The 10,534-nt window shown below is 36.6% G+C and overlaps 1 protein-coding gene across 1 annotated transcript; it reads right to left on the bottom strand.

Moving 5' to 3' along the window:
* Positions 1 to 941: 941 nt before the first annotated feature.
* LOC131648485 (uncharacterized) lies at positions 942 to 2,369 on the bottom strand. Its single transcript, XM_058918238.1, has one exon. The coding sequence runs from the start codon at positions 2,367 to 2,369 to the stop codon at positions 942 to 944; it is 1,428 nt and encodes a 475-aa protein (XP_058774221.1).
* Positions 2,370 to 10,534: the final 8,165 nt, after the last annotated feature.

The raw sequence follows: 10,534 nt of genomic DNA, 5'->3' as shown, positions 1-10,534 counted from the left end.
GTCCACGAACAACATTGATAAGATGAGAAGCTTTGATGATTTTGAGACGGCAGTCACAAGATTGTTCTACAATTTTTTTTGTTTTCAATCCCTTATTTTTTTTGCATGGACCAATTCTTTTGAATTTGCGGTCCATCGGGATGCCCTAAATTTCGCCTAAGTCAAATTTCTTTTGATTTTTACTTGACTTAGCAGGATTTTTTTAATTTTTTTGTTTCTTTTTATTTTTCGATTTTTGAACATTTGTGACTGCCATGTTGATTGTTGTAAGCTTCATCTTTATTTCTTCATTGATCTTGAATGATATACTGAAGAAGGAGATGTTGCAAGCTTTATCTTCATTGTTTCCTCAATCTTTGATGAATGCAAGGAAAAGATGAGCTTGAACTTTTGCTTAGATTGACTAATTCTCCTGAGTATAGAATGCACCATTGAATTAATTGAAATCTACCCCGCCCTTGGTTAAAATTAAGGTTTTTTAGTATATAGAAGCAAAATCCAACTTCTGGTTCGAGGGGGTTAACTACGGATTAACTTCCTTATTTCTCCACTGTTTAGGATTTGAAATAATGCCTGTACATCATCAGCAGGGTTTTATTCAAAAGCATACTGTTTGTGATTTTAGATATTACATTTTTTTTTATACTTGCTCCAAAGTTATTTTGCTTTACATTAATAAGAGTTGAACACCAAACAGTAAAGAAAACTTTATGCGTGAAAAACGAATAGATCAAGACAAACATATTAAATGCACCATTATTTTTATTCAAACATACAATTTTTGCATATAAATAGTACTGAATCGAGCAAGAAAGATTACAATTAAGCATGCAGAAAAAGAAACTAAAGTCTGTCAATGCTAAGGAGGCTTGGCTCCGTATGGACTTATTGCTTCAGCGGTTTCTCTTTGCAGTCTTGTAATCCATTTGAGTGAGGGATCTTCAATTTATGCGCAGACCGTCTAAAGTGAAAGTGATTGCCCCTGAGTCAACGAGGTCTCGAACTTTCCCTTTGAATGCATCACAACCTTCAATTGTATGGCCAGGTGCCCCAGAATGAAATTCACAATGTGCATTGGGATCATATCTCGGAGGATAAGGAAAAGGAGGAAGCCCAAGATGCCTTAACTCAACCAAAGAGTTCTGGAGTAAGTGAGAGAGCAATTGACTATGAGACATAGGGATAGGGTCATGCACTTTTCTTGGTCTTTTTTGGCGAGGCACATAGGGATGTTGTTGTACTTGTTGTTGAGGAATCACCCATGGTTGCCGAGTTTGTTGTTGAATTGCAAAGACATTGGTTTCCCCTTCTTCCTTGTTTGTAAAGTTAGAAGTAAGGTTTCCTGAGTTAAAAGAAGTAGTGGATGCCCCTTGTATCTTGCCACTCCTTAAACCATTTTCAATTCGTTCCCCAATTATTACCAAATCGGAGAACCCTGAAGAGATGTTGCCTACCATCTTTTCATAATATAGTCCTTGTAAAGTACTCATGAATATGTCTACCAATTCTCTTTCAAGAAGCGATGGTTGTACACGGGCTGCCATTTCTCTCCATCGTTGGGTGTATTTTTTGAAAGGCTCGTCTCTCTTTTGAGACAAGTTTTGAAGTTGCATGCGGTTAGGAGCCATATCCAAGTTGTACTTGTATTGCTTTAGGAAGGCTTGAGCAAGATCTACCCATGATCGGACATGCATTCTCTCTAGGTGTATATACCACTCTAGAGATGCCCCACTCAGGCTATCTTGAAAACAATGGATCATCAACTTTTCATCATGGGCATAAGCGGTCATTTTCCTGCAGAACATACGGACATGGTTCTTAGGACATGTGAGACCCTTGTATTTCTCAAAGTCAGGTACCTTGAATTTGGGGGGAATCACTACATCTGGGACCAAACACATTCCTAGAGCATCAACATCGAAAGTATCATAACCCTCCACAACCTTTAGTCTTTCTTCAAGTGCTTTAAATTGATTGAACGCCTTTAGATTTCTAACAGCCTTCGTGTGAAGCGCCTTTTGTTGAGGTATTTGGACCATGTCCTCCAAATCAAGTTCTCCATATTGTAAGTCCATATAATTATCTGAGTCGAGAGGATTGTCGACCGGGATCTGCAGAATGTGGGATGCCCCTACCTTTGGAGGAGGTGGAACAAAACCATCAGTAAGACCTGGTTGATGATCCTTAGATGTACCAATAGTCTGGGATACATCTTCAAAAGCTACCGTGGGAGTCTCTCCTTGTTTTGCTACAATGTTCTTCAAAGAAAACAAGACCTTACTCACATCTCCCTTCATTGAATCAATGTTTCCTTTCAACTGTTCCAATTCTTCTTGAAAGACTGCTTGCTTTTGCTCGAATTGTTCCATTATCTGCTTTTCAATGGGTTCCTCTTGATATGGAGGTTGGGAAGTCAATTTTCCTTATCAGATAATTTAACTGGGTAGGATGTGAAAGAAATGAGTTGTTTTGCATGAGATGCATATGTGGATGCATGAATGCATAAGAATATGCTAAATTTTTGTTTATGTCTTATTAACGTGGGATTTCGTTTATTTCTTATTCCCCTAAGAATTCCATATAAACAAATAACACAAATATTTTCACATACCGATGTATATATGTAAATATAAATGCAATGCACCGCGGGCATAGGATAAACATGGACATAAGGATATCCTACACGAATTGAAAGGTGAACCTTAGTTTCTGGAATTACGACAAACTTAGGGAAACTTAGACAAGTTTTAGAATTGTTATTAAAGAGAGTCCTACATGCTAAGGATAAGCAAACAAAGATTCCTACGAGCTAGGAATTATGATACATGTAGCACCCCATATTTTCTAAATTTAATTTAATCGGAATTTAAATTATTATTTAGAATTATTTGGTATTTTGTGAAATTATTTGGAAAGAATTATGAGATAGGCTATTGGGCCAAAGTGTGGTGTTAGTAAAGAGGGAGGTGCTATGTTAGTAGGCCTTTTACTAAATTATAATCTATTTTCATAAAATAAGAAAAAAATAAGGAAATTGGAAATTAGAAGAAGAAAACCTAAGAGGAAGAGGGAGAGAGCTCATGGAGAAAAGAGATTTTCGTATTCATGATGCAGCCCTCACAAAATGGGTCATAACTTCCTGCTCGTAACTCCAAATCAGGTCATTCTCGAAGATTCGGATTCTACACAAAATTTCCTTCGATTTGATATATTAATTCATGTCAGGGAGACTTTTGATGAGGGAGAAAGGCGAGTTTGAAGATGGGAGATTCTTGCTGAATTTGAGGAAAAAGGGCTTACGGGTTTGATGGAGAAGAAGGGAAAAAGTCCAGATTCTTGGCTAAGGTAAGGGGGGACTCTTCCGATTAACATCTATTATCGGGTTATAGATAATAGGACTGATATAGGTATATTATTTCATGTCAATTGAGTCGAATGATAGAGTTTGGGTTTTGGGATTTTTGTTGATAATTATCTATTTCGATGAAATCCAATGAATTGGTGCTGTATGATGTTTGATGATGCATAATATATGTTATATGTGTGTATGATATATGTTGTGTGGCTGTTTTGTGGTGTTTGATCGACTTGAATCGATTTGGTCGAGGTTGAGGAATTTGGGATTCAGGTTCGTATGTCGTCATTTTGCGATTGAGAATCTGTGAAATCGCCAGTTCGCGCCGCGTCCATGTGTTGGCACCGTGAACTGCTTGGCAGAAAGCTTAAGGAAAATTATTTCACTCAGTTCGCGCCGCGTCCCTTGTTGGCGCCGCGAAGGCGTCGTTTCCTGGCAGCGCGTCGCGAACATTGTGTGGCGCCGCGTGCTGCTAGTAATTTTGGAAAGTTTAAAGAGGCATAACTTTCGAACCGTTGGCCTGTTTTAAGTGCCGTTTCGAGCAGGATGAAGCTTATGAAATATTCTTTGTGTTATAATAATGAAATGAACAGCCTATTGAATTTATTTTATCTTCATTTGCTTGTTTTGATGTATGATGTGTTGTGGATATATATGATAAGCTGTAACGATACAAGCTATATTTAAAACATGATTCATGTGATGATTTGTTGTTGGTATGATGAAGCTTATGAGATAGTCTTGTGATGATGTGAGTATGATGTGAATATCTTGTTTGTTGGATGGATGACGTATTGTTGACATATATGATGAAATGTGACAATATAAGATGTTGTTTTGAAAAACATTATGATGTGATGATTTGTTGAGAATTGTTTGATGATGATTTTAAAACGATGTGGATACATGTATGTTCTTCCTTATTGATGATGATGATTGATGTGGACACATGTATGTTCTTTAATGATGATGATGATGATTGATTGTATTTGAATGATGCTAATATATATAAACATACTTGATGATGATGATGATGTTGATGATGATGATGATGATGATGATGATGATGATGATGAAATGAGTATTTGAAGATGTTACTCATTAGACTTGACGATGGTATAAGTATGTTCATGTATGTTTGCATTCATTCATATTCATTGATGATGCTGTATCCATAAGGGTGTGTTGGATCAGTGAAGGGCATGATTCCCATTGTGTGGAATCTGTGCTGGCAGGGCCGTATCTTGATGATGTTGGATCGGTCATGGGTTATCCCCATTTGATGATGTTGGTACCACATGCATAGTGTCAGTTGCATTCATATGCATGACTTTTATAATATGATTGGATGTATTCCAGTGTTATAAATATTGATGATGTGTTGGTTGATTATTTTGTGATGATGAAATTTGTCTGAATGTCTGTTTATGAAACAATTGGGTGAATGATGTAACTATGCTGTGTTATTATTTATGATTCAATAACATTTGTTAATTTGAATGAGACTCACCCTTACTGTTGACATTTTCAGATTGGCGAGTAGCGGCTTTGGCTTTGGTGAGGATAGCTCCTAGGCCAGTTTGTTTAAGTATAGCGTCGGTGTCATGCTCTGATATTGTAACACTGGGGGAACGCTAGTTTAGAGTTTATGATGATACTCTATTTTGCTGTTATCGGATTAATTTTGTGAGATATTGCATAGATGATGTTATGCGTATTTGTTGATTAATGTTCCGTTGTGTAGAAACATGATTTTGTTAAATTGATGATTTTGTCCCTAAGTGAAGCATGACAATCGATTTATGATAATTGTTTTAAATTGAATTGTGGCACCCTTGTTTTCATGTTTTACTCTGAATTATTTTATTAATTTCCGCGGGGTTTAGAAGGGTGTTACAATAGTGGTATCAGAGCAGGTCGGTCCGTCCGGCCAATTGTCGAGTCAGTTGAGTTGCACGACAGTTGAATACTGTTGGCATATTATCCCTTGGTACGTGACATGTGAGTGAATCACTGTCGGTACTTGGTTGTTTGTTGCGGAAGTTGGTTTGAAACAAGTGGGGGAGAAGCTTCACTTCTCGGTTATGTTTCAGTTGTAGGATGATTGGTCCAGTAGGCTGTTGCTGGCAACAGTGCAAGCGTTGTTGGAGTTGCTGTTTTCCGAATCAAAGGTGACTTGAAATTAAGACTTGACTGGTAATTAAGTTGGAACATCTTGAAGGAAGATGAGTAGAGGTAATTGATGATTATTTGTAGGAGAGGATAATTAGAAATTTGTAATGTATCAGCTCTGCTGGTGTGTGTCATACCCTAATTTTTGACCCCCCTGAGATGGCATATCTTCAGGATTTTTCATCAGGTCAAGACAAGTTCCCAGAGCAGTCACTTCTCCATCTGGTATCCAATCGAGGATGCTCAAAGACAAGAAAGCTCAGGCAAAGGATCAATCAATACAAGGATTAGTCCCTAATACAATCATGAGGCTCAAAAACTTCACTTTTCTCATCTATGATTGATTAGACATCCAGTCATATGAGTACAGGTTTACTCAGGTCACCAGACTAGGGTTTTGAGCCTATCAAGGACTAAAATCAGGGATCACTTTTGGGAAACCCTAAAAAGCCCCAGGGAACCATTCAAAGACATCAATCATCTTCAAATAACTCATATGACAAGATCCACTGGACATTACATCTCAGTTCAAAGTCTACAGTAATCATTGTCCTCTGGTCGACAATTAGGGTTTTTGACCTAATTCACCAAGATAGTTGACTTTTAATCAGGGCATGAATCCAAAACTCAAGACATGATTCAAGAATCTCTACTACCTCAATATAATCCATTTACATCATTCATTTGAGGAAAAGATCTTGTTTCTACACAAAAGCCCAAAAATTCACTTTGTTAGGAAAAAGTCAACTGTGAAGGATCATCATTGACTTTTAAGGTTTTTGGTCAAAAAAATGACTTTCAAAGATCAATATCATCAATATATGGATGTCAAAGTCATTTGACCAAAGAAATTCAAAGAAATTCATCAAGGAGCGAAAAGTCGGGAATTAGGGTTTTTTGAAGGCATGGTGAGAACTCAAAATTTCACCTACACAACTCAAAAAACTTCCAACATGAAAGTTGTAGATCTTGCAAAATAAAACAACATCTTACAAAGGAACTTTTTTCAAAAGATCAACCATTTATGAAGTTTTGGAAATTTTGAAGTTTAGGTCATAAACACTTAGAAATTTTTCTAAGTGTTTTAACCTAGTTTTCTTCCAACTTTGGCCTCATTTTTCACAAATTTGCCAAAGGATTCTGAAGAAACTCCAAACTAATGATTTGAAGTAGATGTTTAGGGCTTTCCAAATTGTGTTCAACCTTCTCCAAATTCATTTTGAGCTAGGAGTTATGCTTGTTCAAAGTTGGCCTCATGAAGTGAAATTATAGGTCATGTACAATTTGAAACTTTGCAATTTTGTGCATTTTGCTTCACTAAATGATGCTACACGACCTCTAATACATCTGAAGACATGCCATACATTCAAATTCATCATTGCATAAGGATTAGAGAAGATTCCCAAAAACAAAGGCATGTGATTATGTAATGATTGCATTTTTGAATTTATGGCAAATGGTGAATCATCAAGGAATCTTGCTCTAAGCCAATTAGAACTCTCCTCTGAATCAGAAATGTTCCCTAAGATCATGCAAGATCAATGGTTGGGGAAGCTAGCCCAAAAATGCATCATTGCATTTGGGATATTTTCAAACTTTCTTCATGGCTAAGAAACCAAACTCACCTCATTAAGCAAGCTCACTATGCACACTTACTCTGATCCAATTGCCTATAAATAGAGGGCTCATTCTCATTTAAAAAACACACCAAAGCAACAGAATTCTTGCTTTCTCTCTTCTTTCTCCATACTTAAGGTTTTCAAAGGTTCTTTGGCAAGAAGACTCGGATTCTTCCAACCAAAGCTCTTCCCTTGGAATTAAGTATTCAAACACATTAGGGGAGTCATTTAGAGGTGATCCAAACCTCTGAAACACTTCTGGGAGTGAGGAATCATCATCTGCACCTCTCACTTGGAGCTGTTGCAGTTGGGGTCGAGCAAGAGGTTCTGGGTACTTTCAGTCCAAGCTAAGCATCTCAACACCTTCCAGGAGGATCACTGAAGCTATTTGAATCGTTGCAACAACTCTGCAACACACTTTGATCAGAGCCAGATCTTCATTTTTCAGGTAAGTTTCCAAAACTTCAAACTCTATGGTTCACGCATGATAAATTAAAAATGAAGTTACCAGTTGGTTTCTGCACCTTCATAGATCATTAGCCCTCAATCAATTGCATCAAAACATACATATATAGCATTTCATGTTTAAATTCAGTTTTAGGGTTCTTAGTGTTCATGCTTGCGAATTTTATGTTACACTTAGAATAAATGAAATTAAAGGACACCATCATAATCCTCGTCCAAAAACGAGCAAAATCCATCCTTACATCTTTGAATTTGGTTGAGAATTGAGGGAGATAGGATTTCCAGAAATTGAAATCGTGAGGTTGAAGATGAAGTTGCTTTGCGCGCGTTTTTTTGAATTCTCAGAAGCAAGTTTAAAATATAATCAATTGGAAGCGTGTTTTGAACGACTAAAACGTTCAGCTCACTTGGTTACAAGCGCCTCTCACTTTCTCATGCCTTAGGTCTGGGGTTCGATCCCCCCCTCAGACCTTTTGTTCATTTTATTTTTTTCAACTCATTTAATGTCTTGCTTTCACAAATAATCATATGGGCTCTTTCCTTAAACAGGCCACGCGCGTGGCCCAGTTGGTATTTGTTTTGTTTGGTAACCAAGAGGGCGTGAGTTCAACCCTTGGTGAGACCAAACCATATTTTTACTACTATTTTTCTTCCTTTTTTTATCAACTTCACACAATCATTTAACTTATCAAATAAATCCATTTTTACTTCATTTTTCACACACTTGTCATTTAATGTATATATTTTGTGAATAATCAAAAAAATCATAAAAATATTATTTATTTCATGTATTTTTATTAGGTTTAAAATAGTATGTTTTAGGTGTTTTCTTAAATACTTTAATACATATTTTCACTTTGTTTTAACCTAAATCATTTTGTAAATAAAGTTTATGATAAAACCCTAATTGTTTAGGTCTTAATTAAGTAGAAATCTTTATTTTTACTTTAATTAAGTTGACTTTTGTCAATTCTCAAAACTGTTTTCAATCTCCAAATAAATCAAATGATTAGGGTTTTCAAACAACAAAACCTTGTATCATCCAAAATCATTTTCAATTGCTTTTACACCAGTACTGTAAAGTACTGGGCCTCTAATAGAGTGTAAGTCCCAAAAACCTTCTCTTCTTAGCTTGTTTTCAAAACTGTATTTTCAAAATCTTCTTTCTGTTTTCAAAACATTCTTCTGGTATTTGAAGGGCATTATTCCCGGTGAAACTCTTCAGATACCTATGTGACCTTTGTCCATCTTCACTTCTTCTGTTTTCAAAAATCATTAACTGTTTATCATATATACATTCAACTGTTATCAAAACAACAAAAATACTGTTGAGGCTCTGTACATACTTCTTCAAAGGCCTCCACTCCATCCAGGTTAGGCTTTACAAGCTTTCAATTTACAGTCTTTATTTAAATTACTGTCAAATATAAACTATGCATATATTAGTTTAGAACTACGTTTGAGTATAAACCTTAGGACAGTTAAACTATATATATATTATAGGAATATGACCTAGGATTGAGAATGTCTTCCCGGTGAAGGCTCTTTCCTAATTAGAGATCTGTAGTTCAAACCCCCAAGATGAATTATTCCCGGTGAAACATCTTGGTAAAAACCTTAGAATCCAAATAATAGGACACATCCACCCAAAGAGGAATTATTCCCGGTGAAACCTCTTACCCATTTGCTTAGAGCCAAAAATAAGTTCAAAACTACATAAGCTTTCTCTTGTGCTATAACAAGGACCCTCGATTAGCCTCCTCTTGGGCTTTGTACAAGGACCCACAGGCTTCTTAAAAGCATTTCCAGCTTCCTCTTGAGCTTGTATACAAGGACCCATCAGGTTTCTTATAAACATAGGAACAGGTCTTTAGTCACCTTTTAGCCTACCCTGGTGAGTTTCTTCCAATTTAAACCAGACTTTAAACAAGCTAAGTTTGTCTCAATTCTACATTGAGTACACCTTTTGGAATGAGAGACATGGACAGTCTCTGTCACCCTTATCTTCATCAATCTTCCTTAGCAGAGTCTAGGATCTATGTTTATTTTCCCCTCAGCATGTGTCAGCCTTCATCTTGGGCTTTAAACAAGAAGTCTCCACTAGATAATCTTTCTGCCATTCATTTTAATCAAAACCCCTGGAAAGGGTTAGCCTCCAAAGTCAATTAATAAAAATGTCAAAAAATAAAGATTCACTTCTCTTAGGAGATAATTTTCCCAAAAAGAGTCAAAACCCCTGGAAAGGGTTAGCCTCCAAAGTCAATTAAAATCAACATCCATTTCAATCATAAAATCCCTGGAAAGGGTTAGCTTCCACACATTCCTTCATTTCAATATAAACCCCTGGAAAGGGTTAGCCTCCAAAGTCAATTAATAAATGTCAATAAAAAAGATTCATTTCTCTTAGGAGATAATTTCCCCAAAAGAGTCAAAACCCCTGGAAAGGGTCAGCCTCCAAAAAAAAACATGATAAAGTCAGTCTTTTAACAGACAAATTCACCAGCTGAGTCAAAATCCCTGGAAAGGGTTAGCTTCCAAAGAAAAACAGTCTTTTAATAAATAAAACCTCCTCAGTAGAGTCAAAACCAACAAAAATAGTTAGCCTCAACCTTGGGCTTCATACAAGGCACCCAAACAATAAAACTCCCCTGTCAAGAGTCAACCTCAACCTTGGGCATTGTACAAGGCAGATAATAGAGTCTCCCCAGTGAGTTCTTCATCATTCAGTAGCCACAACCTTGGGCTTTGTACAAGGCAGATAAACCATATTTTCATGTGTCAAAAATTCCTAACACCTAGGATCTTTTCCCCATAGAGTCATCCATACTCAGTTCATTTAAGAGTCCGCCACAACCTTGGGCTTTGTACAAGGCAGAAAATAATGTTTTCCCTAGCTAGAGTCAGCCACAACCTTGGGCTTTGT

This window comes from Vicia villosa, linkage group LG2 (genome assembly GCF_029867415.1).
Source record: "Vicia villosa cultivar HV-30 ecotype Madison, WI linkage group LG2, Vvil1.0, whole genome shotgun sequence".
NCBI lineage: Eukaryota > Viridiplantae > Streptophyta > Magnoliopsida > Fabales > Fabaceae > Vicia > Vicia villosa.
Note: the sequence above shows the minus strand (reverse complement) of the source record. Positions and strands in the feature narration are given on the sequence as shown.